Source organism: Myxocyprinus asiaticus, chromosome 38 (assembly GCF_019703515.2).
Source record: "Myxocyprinus asiaticus isolate MX2 ecotype Aquarium Trade chromosome 38, UBuf_Myxa_2, whole genome shotgun sequence".
NCBI classification, from domain to species: Eukaryota; Metazoa; Chordata; class Actinopteri; order Cypriniformes; family Catostomidae; genus Myxocyprinus; species Myxocyprinus asiaticus.
In genome coordinates, this window is record NC_059381.1 from 20,418,619 (window position 1) to 20,435,987 (window position 17,369).

The 17,369-nt window shown below is 39.5% G+C and overlaps 1 protein-coding gene across 2 annotated transcripts in view; it reads left to right on the forward strand.

Moving 5' to 3' along the window:
* Nucleotides 1–201: 201 nt before the first annotated feature.
* Nucleotides 202–17,369, forward strand: part of dixdc1b (DIX domain containing 1b) — a 45,433-nt gene continuing 28,265 nt past the window's right edge. The window contains exons 1-6 of one of the 2 annotated variants that reach the window (XM_051678389.1): nt 202–454; nt 4,084–4,220; nt 9,038–9,167; nt 9,385–9,510; nt 9,593–9,842; nt 11,120–11,236. In XM_051678389.1, the coding sequence (XP_051534349.1) occupies nt 9,489–9,510; nt 9,593–9,842; nt 11,120–11,236 (389 nt within the window). In that variant the 5' untranslated portion in view covers nt 202–454; nt 4,084–4,220; nt 9,038–9,167; nt 9,385–9,488. The remainder of the gene's footprint in view (nt 455–4,083; nt 4,221–9,037; nt 9,168–9,384; nt 9,511–9,592; nt 9,843–11,119; nt 11,237–17,369) is intronic. The other variant, XM_051678388.1, reaches the window with a different exon arrangement.

A 17,369-nucleotide genomic window follows, 5' to 3' on the forward strand; every position in this document is an offset into this window, starting at 1 on the left:
TTAATATTAATTTCGTTTTTTTAATTAACGTAAAAGTATTCATTTAAATTAGAATGAGTATAACATGCATTGTACTTCCACACAATATTTCAACTAACATTGAAGACAGCTATATTACAACTCATAAGATAACGTGAGCTGAAGCGTCGCCATAACGACCGTGGAGCAGGCGCATGCGCATAACCTCTCCTCATCTCAATCCACCCTGTATCCTGTTACACGTCTAGTGAGCTAACGGGCTGGCACATATGGCCATCGCCTTGGCTGAGGTGTTTTCTGTACCTCCCTTTGTTTACCTCGGCTCCTCCGATATGCGGTTAAAACGGTCTGTCTGACCAAGGACGTTAACATTTCTGCCCTCGTGCTCCTCTTAACTTGATGAGACGTCAGAAGAATGATCGCATCCCTGTCTAAAGGAAATATCCTTGACGTGCTCCAGGAGGGTCCAAATGAGGTACTCGATTTGTCACCGTTATTCTGTTTACACGTGCATTCTTTTCCGTTTTAGCCACATCAGTCAGTCATTCACGTTTTGCGATGTGCTGACTTAATAAAAAAAAAAGTTGTCTTGTCTTAAAATGTCGCAATATACTAGGCGTTTTACGCATGAAACTCCTGTAAACAATGCGTCGGCATTCAGTTGCTAGGTTCTTTTGCATATCTTTAATTCATTCGTGTCACTTTACTGTATACGTTAGTTTTTACAGTCCATGTCTTCGTAAACAGAAATTTTAGAGCGCACATCCGAAATAACGACCATGGAGAAGGCGATAGTTTCTGTAAAAAGTAAAATGTCAGTAATATTGGATAATCCAAAAGGCTGTAAAACAATGGGCTACACATTGCTACCAATACGATAATTGATATACTGATATTCATATACACTCACCAACCACATTATTAGGTACACCTGTACACTTACTTATTCATGCAATAATCTAATCAGTGTGTGCCAATCGTGTGGCAGCGGTGCAGTGCATAAAATCATTCAGATATGGGTCAGGAGCTTCAGTAATGTTCACATCAACCATCAGAATGGGGAAAAAATGTGATCTCATTGATTTCAACCATGGCTTAATTTTTGGTGCCAGACGGGCTGGTTTGAGTATTTCTGTAACTGCTGATCTCCTAGGATTTTCATGCACAACAGTCTCTAGAGTTTACCCAGAATGGTGGCAAAAACATCTACGGTAACTCAGATGACCACTCTGTACAATTGTAGTAAGCAGAATAGCATCTCAGAATGCACAGCACGTCGAACCTTGAGGCAGATGGGCTGCAACAGCAGAAGACCACATCGGGTTCCACTTATGTCAGCCAAGAACAGAAAGTTAAGGCTGCAGTGGGCCTATCATCTGTGTACCTCACCAGAAATCGAGATTCATCAGACCAGGCTATGTTTTTCCAGTCTTTAACTGTTCAGTTTTGATGAGCCTGAGCCCACTGCAGCCTCAGCTTTCTGTTCTTGGCTGACAAATGTGAAACTGGACGTGGTCTTCTGTTGTAGCCCATTTGCCTCAAGGTTCGACATGTTGTGCATTCTGAGATGCTATTCTGCTCACTACAATAGTACAGAGTGGTTATCTGAGTTACCGTAGCCTTTCTGTCAGCTCGAACCAGTCTGGCCATTCTGCATTGAACTCTCTCATCAACAAGGCGTTTCCATCCGCAAAACTACCGCTTACTGGATGTTTTTTGTTTTTGGCACCATTCTGAGTAAACTGTATAGACAGTTTTGTGTGAAAATCCCAGGAGATCAGCAGTTACATAAATACTCAAACCAGACCGTCTGGCACCAGTATCTGACACGTTCCTGACCCATATCTGCATAATTTGATGCATTGCACTGCTGCCACATGATTGGATGATTAGATAATCGCATGAATAAGTAGGTGAACAGGTGTACCTAATAAAGTGGTCAATGAGTGTTATATACAGCTCCAGAAAAAATTAAGAGACCACTGCAAAATTATCAGTTTCTCTGGATTTAGGTATGTTTTTGAGTCAAATGAAAGTTTTTGTATTCTATAAAGTACTGACAACATTTCTCCCAAATTCCAAATAAGAAATATTGTCATTTAGAGCATTTATTTGCAGAAAATGACAACTGCTCAAAATAACAAAAAAGATGCAGTGTTTTCAGACCTCAAATAATGCATAGAAAACAAGTTCATATTCATTTATAATTTTCATATTCAAATTTCACAGTGTGTGCGAGGCACTGTGGCTTGAAGGTCTCTCCAGGTCTCTGTCTAACCATTAGATGACCAGGTGGAGGATCGGTGATGATCTGGGGATGTTTCAGGGTTATTCCACCAAATATTGATTTCTGAAGTTAAAACATTAGTATTGTGTTGTTTAAAAATTAATATGAACTTGTTTTCTTTAAATTATTTGAGGTCTGATAACACTGCATTTTATTTTATTTATTTATTTATTTATTTTGAACAGTTTTCATTTTCTGCAAATAAATGCTCTAAATGACAAAATTTATATTTGGAATTTGGGAGAAATGTTGTCAGTACTTTATACAATAAAGTCAAAAATGTTCATTTTACTCAAACCACACCTAAAAACCAGAAAAAATAATAGTTTTGCAGTGGTCTCTTAATTTTTTCCGGAGCTATATATAATTAGTGAGCTGACTATCTTGACAACAATTTTGGAGAGATGTTTTGATACATAGTCAGTCACTATGCAGAATACAGTGTGTAATCAGCTGTCTGCTATGCTTCCTCTGATATGTATTAGAAATGGCAACCAATTAGTTCCATTAGATTTTCATTATAATAAAATAATAATCTACAAGGTTTTTATTTTATTTTTTTAAAGAAACTGAGTTATTTCTCATATTACTATATTCAGGAAATACTGTAAAGTCCCAAATGTACTTCATACGAAATCGAAGAACGAACGGATGTGACGTCATTTAGAAATGGCCAGAAAGACGGTGTTCTTGCGTTCCTTTCGGTGGTTAGTAACAGCTCGCTTGGGCGAACTTTTTGGAAAACTTCTAACCGACTGCTTAACACCTTCTTTCTTGCATTGGTCCACATCATCGGTAGGTGTGACCTGAAGCTCCAGCTACCTTGATGCCGACAGCTCATTCTGTTTATGTTGTTCAGTCAGTCAAAATCAGTCAACAAGTACACACCCGCGTGTAGTGTTATTAGCGAGCTGGTGCAGATTTACCTACATCTGTACGATCATTCATGTAGAGAAATTTTCCAAGACCATCTCATGCGATTTTAAGTCCACAGAAGAAATCAAATCTACTCAAATTCTCTCAAGTGCCCATTCACTCATGTGCCATCTGCAGTGAAAGCCATTTACACATCTGCCCAAAGTAAGCCTATCATCATTCATTTGTCTTTATTCTGAACATTAACACTTTTATACACTGATCTTTGCACAAGTATCAGTGTCATCATACATTACAATAACAGAGTGTGATCGGCGCATATTAAGGCACAAATAGCGTGTTAGCGCATTAGCAACATGAATTCAAAATGTAAACAAGACAAATTAAACTTTTTCTACTGCATATACATTACTTTATTTCATCATAGAGTGGTTAAAACAGCTTCTTTTACTGACCTTATGTGAATTCTACTTAAAGAATGAGGCATAAAGTCATTGATAACTGATTTTAATGTCACATTATTTAAGGTTTATATGTAGCGTCTTCATATTTAAGTACTTCTAAATGCCTCCCACACTGGTGTGGCCAGTGTCTGAATGTTCGCAAACAGTATACTGTTGCTTGGCTGTTTAGAACTTCTTTTTACCCCTTAACAAAGAAAGAATAAGAACTTCTCTGGAAGTATATTGAGGTCCCTACTGTCCTTAAAAGGGATAGTTCACCCAAAAATTTATATTTTGTCATTTACCACTGATGTGTTGTTCCAAATGATGTCTGTATGGCTTTATTTCTTCTGTGGAACAAAAAAGGAGTTGTTAGTCTAAATGTCAGGCTCAGTCGCCATTCACTTTCATTGTATGTAAAAAAGATGCAATTTATGTGAATACTGAGGCTGTCAGTCCCTAACATTCTACCTAAATATCTCCTTTTATGTTCCACAGAAGGAAGAAAGACATATGGGTTTGGAACAACATGGCGAGTGAACTTTAAGTTTTAGGTCAACTGTGCTTACTTTTACCCCTCTACTTTTAACCCTACAGTGATTACCTTATACCTCGCACTGCTCTTAGAAGTGGTGGTAAGTGCTTTTTCTATAACATTGTGCATTATCTTCAGGCATGCCTTTGTAACATTACCTAACACTCAGTGTGTTTGCATCTGCCTGCCCTCTGGCCATAACCATTAAACGAGTCAAGTGCTGTTCTCAAACCATTATAGATTTTTTGTTATGATCCCAGCTGTCTCAATCCCTATATATCCCCTGAAGATATTTCAGGTTCACCTACAGTAAGGTGAGAATGCAGTATAGTGGCAGGCTCCAGTGATGGAGATATCCATCTATGTAGGGTCGCTGTGGGAACAGACAGCTCATTTATACAGCTGGCTGCACAGAGCTATTGCTACCTTCCGATTTTACAGCATAGTCAGCATCTGACAGTGGATCTGTGCTGAAAAGCTCTCTGTGTTAGCTATTTTCACTGGGACACTTGTCACTCTGGGGAACTGTTAGAGCATTGTGCTAGCAAGCCCACTGTGTGGCAAATCAATAAACGCTACTATGCACAGTTGGTGCATGAAGGTTTCTCATGAAAAAATGTAGAGCTCTTTTTATTTTCTTGATTTTTGGGGTGTGTGTTTTTCATTATTAAGTTTTGTTACAAACTATGGCACACTTTATTAAACACTGGTTGGGAGTAGAGATCGACCAATAGTGGATTTTGCCGATAACGATATCAAAGGTGGTGGAAAAAGCCAATAAGCAATTAATTGGCTGATTTTTTTTTTTGTTTTTTGTTTTTTTGCATACTTTGCGATCTACATCTGAAGCTGTTTGGAAAGTTCAGAGTGCATCTGGACTGTGAGCTATATTTTCTTCCTCTCCTCAGTCAGGCGCGAGCTGCAGTGCTGCTCTTGCATGTCATCATTAGAGTTTAATGTGATCTCATGTTACGTTAAATGAGATCAAACGACTATTCAACAATGAAAATTTTTGACGACAATTTTTTGTTGTCGACATTGTTGATAACGTCGACTAATCATTTCAGCCCTATAAACAAATCCAAAATACACTGGGGTCTCTTATTTTGAAATGAGAGAGACATGGCTACTTTAGAATGCTCTATATTTAAGTATTTACCAAATTAAGCTTTTTATAGCCTATATATTCATCAAATGAAGAGTTTATATGTATAGTATATATTTCACCAGATGAGGTTTGTTGATGAGGAATAAAAAAAAAAAGAAAAACTATCAGCATAGATTTAGCAGATAACCAATAGTTCCAAAAGGTAACTATCAGCTCTGATTGATCAGTAAAACCGATATATCGGAGTTTGAGGCCAGTAAAGGTTCCCCGCAGTTTGTCCTGCATAGTAGCTAATTTAAATGGAACTTACTTATAGATGTCTCTGCAAATTAAACTGGGATAGAAGAAAGTATTTTAACATATAAACAATTAACCTACATGCTTCAGCTCCCAAGAAAATATTTTTCTACCTGATGTATTTTTCCCTCACCCTCCCAACATTCTTCTGCATTTAAAAAAAGCACATTTCAGTGTGCAGTACATTTGCCAGGGGCTAAAAATGTGGCAATCCTCACTGTCTCACTACAGTCTATATATGTTCCTACTTGTAGCGTGAGTGTGGGGAGTTAAGCTCTCCCTTTGTGACAAGGCAGAGAAAATGCAAGTCTGTCTAATCCACGCTGTTGTACCCGGGTGATGCTGACCAGCCTTGGTGAATGGCCAGGGATTTGCCCTGTCAGAGCAGGTGCACCTTGATCGATGAGGAAAAAAGTTATTTTGACAGCAGATATCATAGTGGGCATCAACATGGACACACCCTTTGTGACCTCTCCACTGTCAGCACTAATGGAAACATATGCAGCTTAACAGCCTGAACTGAATTATATAGAGTGATATTAAAGCGTCAAAGAATATCACAGGAACATTTTTGACCCAGACAACTTTGTTTGAATAGTGAATGTTGAGAAGTGGTCTGAGAAACATGAAGGCTAATAATGCCTTATTAGAGTAGATGAGTTATACAGTGACTGTGGCTGCATTTAGTCTTATGATTCATGATGCATTTAGTCCTAATAAGCAAACATTTGTGGATTTACTGCATAGGTAGACTAGTTTTTTTGATAAACACTGTGTAGCTCTAGAATTCCTGCCTTAATGCCTCTTCATATATATATATATATATATATATATATATATATATATACACACCGATCAGCCACAACATTAAAACCACCTGCCTAATATTGTGTAGGTCTCCCTCGTGCCGCCAAAACAGCGCCAGCCCGCATCTCAAAATAGCAGTCTGAGATGCTATACTTCTCACCAAATTTGTACAGAGCGGTTATCTGAGTTACCGTAGACTTTGTCAGTTTGAACCATTCTGGCCATTTTCTGTTGACCTCTCTCATCAACAAGGCATTTCCATCCGCAGAACTGCCTCTCACTGGATGGTTTTTGTTTTTGGCACCATTCGGAGTAAACTCTAGAGACTGTTGTGTGTGAAAATCCCAGGAGATCAGCAGTTACAGAAATACTCAAACCAGCCCGTCTGGCACCAACAATCATGCGACGGTCCAAACCACTGATATACATTTTTTTCCCCATTTTGATGGTTGATGTGAACATTAACTGAAGCTTCTGACCCGTATCTGCATGATTTTATGCACTGCACTGCTGCCATACGATTGGCTGATTAGATAAATGCATGGATGATTTTGGTGCCCGTTTGGGCTAGTTTGAGTATTTCTGTAACTGCTGATCTCCTGGGATTTTCACGCACAACAGTCTCTAGAGTTTACTCCGAATGGTGCCAAAAACACATCCAGTGAGGGGCAGTTCTGTGGATGGAAACGCCTTGTTGATGAGAGAGGTCAACAGAGAATGGCCAGACTGGTTTGAACTGACAAAGTCTACAGTAACTCAGATAACCGCTCTGTACAATTGTGGTGAGAAGAGTATAATCTCAGAATGCTATTCTGAGATGCAGGCTGGCACTGTTTTGGCAGCATGAGGGGGACCTACACAATATTAGGCAGGTGGATCTGAAGATACCAAATTTACTGTCACTCTCTCAGCAGCTGTAATCGAAACTCCCACGCAGCTATGGTAATTCATTTTTTATATATATATATATATATATATATTTATATATACACACACACTCACTACCGGTCAAAAGTTTTGAAACACTTACTCATTCTTTATTATAATTATTTTCTTTTTCACATTTTAGAATAATAGTAAAGTCATCAAAACTATGGAATAACATAAATGGAACTATGGGAATTATGTTGTGACTAAACAAAATCCAAAATAAATCAAAACTGTTATATTTTAGCATCTTCAAAGTAGTCACCCTTTGCCTAGAATTTGCAGACATGTGCTCTTGACATTTTCTCAACCAACTTCTTGAGGTATCACCCTGGGATGCTTTTTAAACAGTATTGAAGGAGTTTCCATCTATGTTAGGCACTTATTGGCTGCTTTTCTTTATTATTTGGTCCAAGTCATCAATGTAAAAAAAAATGTTTTATTTTTTATTACATTTTAGTTTTATAATGAATTAAATTAATATGGTGGCACAATTATATTTTTGTCTACAAAACTATTTTCAAACATTTAAGCATACGCCTTCAGATCAAAAGATTTTTAAGATCATGAGAAACATTTCAGTCAAGTGTTTCAAATGTTTTGATCGGTAGTGTATATAAATTGTTTTAAATATTGACTTAGTCGTTCTTTACTGTTACAGGATGACTTAGACACAGAGACTACATGAGTGCAAATTGAATGAAATCCCAGATGCAGTTTATTGTACAGTTAAAAAAGTGGTAAACAATACGGGACTTTTCATTATATAGAAGCCCGAAATACACATGGAACTCTTATTTTGAAATGTCTGCACTCCCAGTTGTGAGCTCACTGACAGCTGATTCGCTGAGTGAATCTGATTCAAACTGCGAACCTGAGCACTTGAGTTCAAACCCTCAGTTCTTTTCGGGTGATTCATGAAAAAGACCTGATTCAAAAGAATCATTTGTTTACGACTCTCCCACACTGTGTTTGTTGTTGCATGTGGTGCAGCGAGCTCATATCATCAACAGAACGGGTGAAAAGCGGCGCGAATCACACTGGCACTCTAAAGATGTATTCAGTAACTCACAAGATGATATCTAACGAAACGTATATGAACACACACAACCCTGTGACTGTCATCATTTGCGACTAGATTTTAAATTATTGTTGCAATCAATTATTTTTGGTCGTATTTGCGACCATTTTAGTCACAGTCTTGAGCCCTGTATACATACACACACATACACAGTACTGTGCAAAAGTCTTAGGCACATTAGATGTTTCACAAAAAACATTTGTCTTAAGATGGTTATTTTATATCTTTTGCTTTAGTGTGTCAATAGGAAATATCCATTTTAGATTTCCAAACATTCATATTGCAAATAGATAAGGAGTAGAACAAGGAGTCCTGCAACAGATATGCCCCCCACTGGGCCTGGATCTCAACATCATTGAGTTAGTATGTGATTACATGAAGGGATAGAAGCAACTGAGACAGCCTGAATACTTAGAACTGCGGCAAGTTCTCCAAGATGTTTATGATATATTTGTCTCTTGTTTGTCATATGTTTCTGTGCACTGGATGCTTCTGTCACCAAGACAAATTTCTTGTGTGTCTGTAAGCATACTTGGCAGTAAAGCTCATTTTGATTCTTATTCAGATTTTAAAATGCTTTATACAGAATTCCATAATTGGACTAAACAAATCTTTGTATCTGCTTTTTATTTGCCCTTGGTGCATAAGACTTAAGACCAAGTTTGAACTCATTTGTATGAAAATTTTGCCTTTCCAGCAACAACTGGCTGCCTATGTGTCTTGGGTTAATGCACAGCTGAGGAAGAAGCCAGGGCTGAAACCTGTGAGCGATCTACGGCAGGATCTCAGAGATGGCGTAGTCCTTGCACACCTCATCGAGATAGTGGGTAAGGCTGTTTTGCATAGTATGACATTAATCTTTACATGTCTGTTTAAAGTGCAGGGCTCAGCTACATACATACAGTATTTGTATAATATCTTGAATCTAATTCCTGGCATTCATATAAAGTTAGTAGTACTGTACATCATATTAGATTTATAGATTTATAATGTCCCTGTATAATAAGCCTTCGTATTAAGAATGTGTCCTATCTATTTGGCAAGCTGGTGAGCTTCTCGATGGCATTCACTATGTGCCACAGGACGACCTGGAGAAGAAGCAGAATGTGGAAAAGGTTCTGCAGTTTGTGTCATCCAAACGGATCCGAATGCCACAAACCTCTGCCAGGGGTGAGTTACAAAGCAGCATCTTAATCACAGTTAAGCTGATAGACCTACTTATTTAAGATCTGCTTTTTCTCTGTCTTCAAAGACATTGTGGAGGGGAACCTCAAATCTGCCATGAGGCTCATTCTTGCCCTGGCTGCACATTTTAAACCCTCCGCATCAGCCAATCAAAGAGCGGGGGCTGTAAGCAGGAGTTCCACTGGCTCCTCAGCCAATCACAGACCACATTCCACCATGGCAATGGCCCAGAATGCAGCAGCAGCACTGGCAGCAGCCACACAGGATGCCTCTCGCCCAGGCCGCTCTGTTTTTCACCTAAGACAAGAATGGAGCAGGTACAGTGAGCATCATGCTCCCCTATTTCTCCTTTTGACACACTCAATACACATTTCCCTCTCTAGTAGTTTACAGCCTATATGCCAGAACTTCCTGTGCTAGTTTTTAAAGTTTTGTTTATTTTCATAAATACTCTGAAAGAAATATTAGGATTATGATTATTTGCAGATAAGCTAAAGATGGTGCATTACTTTAGGGAAGGTGTTTTACATACAAATTAGTATGTAAAATATATTATATGAATGGAGCCTAAATCTCAGCTAACTGACTCCTGATAGCTGCTGTTGGGATCTGTAGCTTGAGAACTGTTCTTAACTAGATTAAGTGGAACCACAGACTCCTTCTCACTGTAAGAGGTTCCATTAGTCTTGCTCATCAGATGAAATAATGCCCTCTTGCAGTGGATGTGGGTATTACAGCTTGGCTAAAAGGTGGCATATGGATAATCAGATCTGCAAACCAAATTATGTTTCATCCAGAACTTATGCGTTGCTGTCAAGTCTAGTGGCCTGTAGCCCTGTTGAGAGCTTTGAAAATTGTTGTTTACACAAGGGAGAAAGCTTGAAACAGGCTGGCATTATTAAATATACAGTACTGTGCAAAAGTTTTAGGAACTTGTGAAAAATGTTGCATAGTGAGGATGTCTTCAAAAATAATGCCATAAATAGTTTTCATTTATCAGTTAACATAATACAAAGTCCAGTAAACACAAAAATGCTAAATCAATATTTGGTGTGGCCACCTTTGCCTTTAAAACAGCCCCAATTCTCCTAGGTACACCTGGACACTGTTTTTCTTGGTTGTTGGCAGATAGGATGTACCAAGTTTCTTGGAGAATTCGCCACAGTTCTTTTCTCTGTTTTGGCTGTCTCAGTTGCTTCTATCTCTTCATGTAATCCCAGTCTGACTCGATGTTCAGTAGGGGCTCTTTGGGGGCAATGCCATCTCTTGCAGAGCGCCCTGTTCTTCTGTTCTAATCTTTTCTGTTTGCAAAAGTAATGTTTGGGAGTCTAAAATGTATTTTGTCTATTGACACACTAATGCTGAAGATAAAAATAATGATCTTAAGACAAATATTTTTGTGAAACATCTTAAGTGCCTAAAACTTTTGCACAGTACTGTATATATTAATAGTGAGTTTGCAGATTCCTCTGGAGTTCTCAAACTGTTTAGCTTAACATTGATGGATCAGTGCCACATCCATGATCACCCAAACATTCCTAGAATTTGAAACTGTTTCTGACCATTTCTAATCTCTCTGTATTTGTTCTCTCAGTCGTGGTTGTAGTGCTGATGAGGACACGGAGAACTCCTGCTTAAGTGTCCGAGCATTGGTCCAACAGTATGAAGGGCAAAAAGGAACATTTGAGGAGACTGGAGCAAGATCCACAAGGTAAACACTAGATATCTCAATTAATATTACTGAACGCAACGCATAAATATATATATATAGATATATATATATATATATATATATATATATATATATATATATATATATATATATATATAGATAGATAGATAGATAGATAGATAGATAATATATTTGCATAATTATAATGCTTTCAGTTTTCTATAACGTTTTGCTAATTGATAGACTACATGGAACTTTTGCACTTTTAAAAATGTATCTGTCACACCACAGGACTATTTAAGTGGACTGCAAAAAATCTAAAAGGAGATTTAAAAATAATGAAAAATTTAGGGTGCTTTCACCGAACCCGAGTTTGTTTTCTCCACCTCCTGCTGCCCCTGCTGGTGTTTGTTCACATCATATTATTTAGGTCCGATCCGCGGTCTGATTACGTCATCAACATGAGTACAAGCGGCAGCTGTTTACCTAAGTAACAACTTGTGATGAGGTGGAGGGTGGGACCGGCCCGTGTGGAAACGTTGGCCCTGACTCGGGCTAATCAGCTAGTAGGGGGATAAAGATGAGCCGGAGGCACTAGTTTGAGAGAGAGAGAGAGATTCACGTGGCCACGTTGTGTGTCTGTGTGTCTTTGTTTTATGTTGTTTTAAGTTAATTTATATCATTAAACTTTACGTTGTCTGTTCAGCTGGTTCAGACGGCATGTCCGGGGACCGGCGATCAAGTTTTTCTCTCTCTTTCACTCTCTGTTGCTCCGCCTCGCTCTTTCCCTCCCAGGGCTCCAGAAAGGCAGGGAAGACCTGCCGGCAGGTACGGCCAGGAAGGGAGGGGAGGGTAGTGTGTCACGTCGGGGGTTTCCCCGACCTGAGTCGGGCGATGGAGGAGTGTGACGAGGAGGAGGGCGGGGCCGGGCCACGAGGACACACGGCCAGCCCTAAATCGGGCTAATCAGCCGGGAGGGTGATTAAGAATAGCTGGAGGCGCCAGTTCGAGAGAGAGAGAGATACAAGTGGCCGCATTGTGTGTATCTTTGTTTTGTTGTTTTAAGTTCATTTATATCATTTAACCTTACGTTGACTATTCAGCCGGTTCCCACCTCCTCCTTGCCCATCCTTATATATTACATTGGTGCCGAAATCCGGGAAGGAGGAGGGATGCGCTATCGCAGAGTCCTTGCCACTGCCGTCCGCCAAAGGAGCATCCATGGCCGTCTGCCTGGGGATGGAGTGGTTGCTGCTGGCCACCGAGAGCCGAAGGAACCTCTGCCGTCCGCCAAAAAGGGGAGGAGCGGTTCTGTCCGCCAGGGTCGGAGGGCTTGCTGCCATCCGCCAGGGGAGGAGCGTGCTGTCGTCCGCCAGAGGGCGGAGGAGTGGTTGAGGACCGGGCGACATCGTGTCCGGGAACTGGCGAGCAAGTTTTTCTCTCTCTCTCTCTGTTGCTCCGCCTCGCTCTTTCCTTCTCCCCTTTCCCTCCCCTTGTCTCTACCAGGGCTCCAGAAAGGCAGGGAAGATCTGCCGGTAGGCATGGCCTCCAGGAAGGGAGGGGAGTGCGTCATGCCGGGGTCAGGCGATGGAGGAGTGTGAAGAGGAGGAGGGCAGGGCCGGGCCGTGTGGCCCTGAATCGGGCTAATCAGTTGGGAGGGGGATAAAGACAGGCCGGAGGCGCCAGTTCGAGAGAGAGAGACACATGCGGCCACGGTGTGTGTGTCCTTAAGTTTTATTTTGGTTTAAGTGTATGTTTACCATTAAACTTTGTTGACTGTTCAGCCGATTCCCGCCTCCTCCTTGCCCATCCCTTACCTCATTATACAACTCAAGAAGACCTCACTGTGGTAAATGAAGTTTTAAAGTTTGTCTCCTTGGATTTACAATGAAAACTTGCCATGAACAGAATGACACTTGTGTTTTTCTCCCGTGGATGCATTGAATGTGCAATGTGAAGATTGTTAGCGTTTGTCTGCCATGAGCACACGGATGCATTGCAAGAGATGTGAAGTATGTGAGCTGCTCTCTTAAGGGGATTTATTTGGAGACAAGCAGGTATGAGAAAAGCATTATACCACAATAATTGCGATCGGGAGCCTGCAAATACGCGAATTATATGTCATCAGAAGCGGTTCACTTCTGTGATTTAGTACGATTGTGTTCATATCAGCAGTGCACCATAACAGAGTTCACATGAATCATACCCCAGACCACCTTTTCAAGCGGACCTGGGTGCGGTTCACGGGTGTGCACCCAAATTCGGAAAACAGCGATCACATCATCCAAACGAACTGAACTTTGACTTAATTCGAACCCGGGTGCTCACCAAAAGTGCTGGAGTGAAAGCACCCTTAAAACATGTGGTGACCAGTCACAGTACTGATGATATACACTTTACCTTATTCATTCATATACATTTTTACCTTAATTCGTGATGCTGAAGAAACAAAAAAATATGCTTTGTGAGACTTTCGGTTGTCTGTGGAAAGTCGTGATTAAAGGTGTTAAGCACTGCAAAACAGATTGTTTTCGGTGTGTTACAGGTTATTACATATAAAATTAATAAATGTATGTCCTGTTATTATTTAAGATCCAGTAAATGCATGTTGTCAGTTTCAGGTATCATAAATGGGAATTTAGGAATTTGGTTGCTGGGTTGGAATACATTTTTGTCATGGCCATTTCTGTTCTGATTTTCCACGTGTTTTGAAGCACTACTTTGTAACTCTGAAATCATACACCCTGGTGGCAAAAGTTTGGAATAATGTACAGATTTTGCTGTTTCAGAAGGAAATTGGAACTTTAATTCACCAAAGTGGCATTCAACTGATCACAAATTATAGTCAGGTCATTACTGATGTAAAAACAGCACCATCACTATTTGAAAAAAGTCATTTTTGGTAAAAATATAGACAGGCCCCATTTACAGTAGCCATCTCTCCAACACCTTATCCTTGAGTAATCATGCTAAATTGCAAATTTGGTACTATAAAATCACTTGCCATTATATCAAACACAGTTGAAAGCTATTTGGTTCGTTAAATGAAGCTTAACATTGTCTTTGTGTTTGTTTTTGAGTTGCCACAATAAGCAATAGACTGGCATGTCTTAAGGTCAATATTAGGTTAAAGCTTTCTCTAGAAACTCATCAGTCAATCATTGTTTTGAGGAATGAAGGCTATACAATGCTTGAAATTGCCAAACAACTGAAGATTTCATACAAAGGTGTACATTACAGTCTTCAAAGACAAAGGAGTTGACAAAGGACAACTGGCTCTAACAAGGACAGAAAGACATGTGTAAGGCCAGATGTACAACTAAACAAGAGGATAAGTACATCAGAGTCTCTAGTTTGAGAAATAGACGCCTCGCATGTCCTCAGCTGACAGCTTCATTGAAGTCTACCCGCTCAACACAAGTTTCATGTACAACAGTAAAGAGAAGACTCAGGTGCAAGACTCAGGGGTGCAGGCCTTATGGGAAGAATTGCAAAGAAAAAGCCACTTTTGAAACAGAAAAACAAAAAGAAAAGGTTAGAGTGGACAAAGAAACAGACATTAGACAACAGATCATTGGAAAAGAGTGTTATGGATCTTAATCCCATTGAGCTTTTGTGGGATCAGCTAGATTGTAAAGAGACAGCCACATCTATGGCAAGTGCTACAGGAAGCGTGGGGTGAAATGTCACCTGAGTATCTGGACAAACTGACAGCTAGAATGCCAAGGGTCTGCAAAGCTGTCATTGCTGCACATGGAGGATTTTTTGATGAGAACTCTTTGAAGTAGTTTAAATTGTAATAGTAATTTTTCACGTTATTAATGTCCTGACATTAATACATTGTGATCAGTTGATTGCCACTTTGGTGAATAAAAGTACCCATTTCTTTCCATAATAGCAAAATCTGTACATTATTCCAAACTTTTGGCTGCCAATGTATATATTGTTGCAGGATGTCAGCCCTTCTAATCTCTCTTAGTTACAAAATGCACAACTTGTTATCACAACAACTTTGTTCTCCTCTCTGCTTTTATCAACTGATAGATAGGCTGGATGATGCTGTCACGAGGATTTGCTGCTGCTTGTTTTGTAAAGCCTGAGATGTTTCTGGGGTGGTCTGCCCACTGGCTTTTTCTGAGGCATCATCATGCTTTGCTACTGGAAACCATAAAATGTGTGACTGTCCTTTTATGTGGGACTGCTACAGTGTTGTTAGCTGGAGGATCTGATTCAAAACCTGATTATTCAAAAGAACATTGTTCATACACGTACTTAGTCTTGGGTTTTACCCAGAAAATGCCATTAATTAATATCAAGATATGTGAATATGTGAACGAAAACATTACATTGACATTCCGCTTCTCTTGTGTGTGTTACGTAAGAATCCTTTACAGTTCCATGCTAGGACATTTGGATTGTGAGGGCAATGCCATGGACTGGAACTAATAGACTGGAATTAATAGACACTTGATCGCGTCTCACTGACAGAGTAGCTGATGGCATTTTATCACAGAGTGAAAGCTGCAGAGACACTCTGATACTCTGGTACAGTTTATCTTACCCACTTCTATACTATTCTATTTTTGGGTTGTAGTAAACATTTTAGCACAGCTATTTTGCCATATTTTTATACAGAATTTCAAAGTGAACCACTGACATGTCTAATATCTGTATAGAAGTCTGCACAGGCCTTAAAATGAAACCTGATCCTGATCTGTACCTGAGACAGTGTGACCCGACCCTACACGGCCCGAATTGTACCATCCGATTTTCAGCCTGAACCCAACCCGAAATCGTTCACTCTCTTTATAATTTCTTCTTCAAGCAAGAATTGTTGCAATAGGCTGTATTTTATGTAAGCATCGTATGCAACATTTGTAACAGTAAATATACACAGTTTTAATAAAGCACGGTGGCACCTTAGCACACTAGATTATCAAGCGCCAAAACTTTGCTTGGTGTGAATCAATGTAACAGTCACCTCTTTGCAGTCTTAAGTTGTTCAGAACATTAAATCTTTGTGAAAACTTCTCTAAAACGCAGCGCAGTGAATGAAACCGAACACAGGTGTCTCGACATTCGTTTATGAAACTTGAAGTTCTTTTTGACTTAAAACAGTGGCTAAAAAATGTGCCGGTCCTGCGTGAGATGCTGAAGAAACAGCAAGACATGTTGAAACTGTTAAAGACAACGAAAACAATAGACCTTATTCACAGTAGCGCCATATTTGATAATTTGACGGGAATGAAAACGAGGCTGTGAGGGATAGACTTCTCTTTAGTGACATGCAATGTGTAAAGCTATCATAAAGCTCCTTGATCACATCTAATTTTCCACAACTCATGTTGTCTGGAGTTTTGTCTAAAATTTCTTGGAAAGATAGTTTTTCAATGTTTCATCAATGGAACGATCAAAAAACGTTTAAACAACTGTACATACAGCCCATTGAAGAGACCGAGGAGATCGCTCGCAGCCTCGTTGTCATTCCCATCAAAAATCAAAGATGGCGCTGCTGTGAATAAAATGTCTGTTTATGTGTTTCTGTGAGTGAAAGCGTCTGCACAAACAAGTTAGTTAGGCCTGTTTATTGTTTCATTAATTACAAACCTGAACCTCACCCAAACACAAAGTCATACTTCAAAAACCATCCCAAACTCGGCCCAAAACCCGACAGTTTCTCAGGTGGGTTGCAGACCTCTATATCTCTCCACCCCATCTGTACAGGACAGTATTTTTTTCTGCAATGAATGATAGAACTACTTTGCATACATTGTACATCCATGACTATCCATAACTTATCCAAAACTTTGTTGTCATCAATAAAGATTACTGCAGTTATTCATTTTTTTCATGCCAAATTTTTCTAGTCTACTAGAGACATGGTGCAGTGGTAGCAAACATGCCCTTGACATGTTAGAGCTCACGAGTTATTCCGGTTTGAGTCTGGATAACAGCATGTCCCGATTAAATGCCTCATCTAATTTTTTTTTTTTTCAAATAATTTCACAAAAAGGTTTGCTCTAGTATCTAATAAAGAAGCAAAAGCCCAAAAATAATAAAAAGAAATGCTAATAATATTTCCATTTCTGATTTTGTGTGTATCCCACAGCTTCAATATGTTATTTAAAGATTATATGTCAGACTGACTAATAATCACTTATAATAATGAATA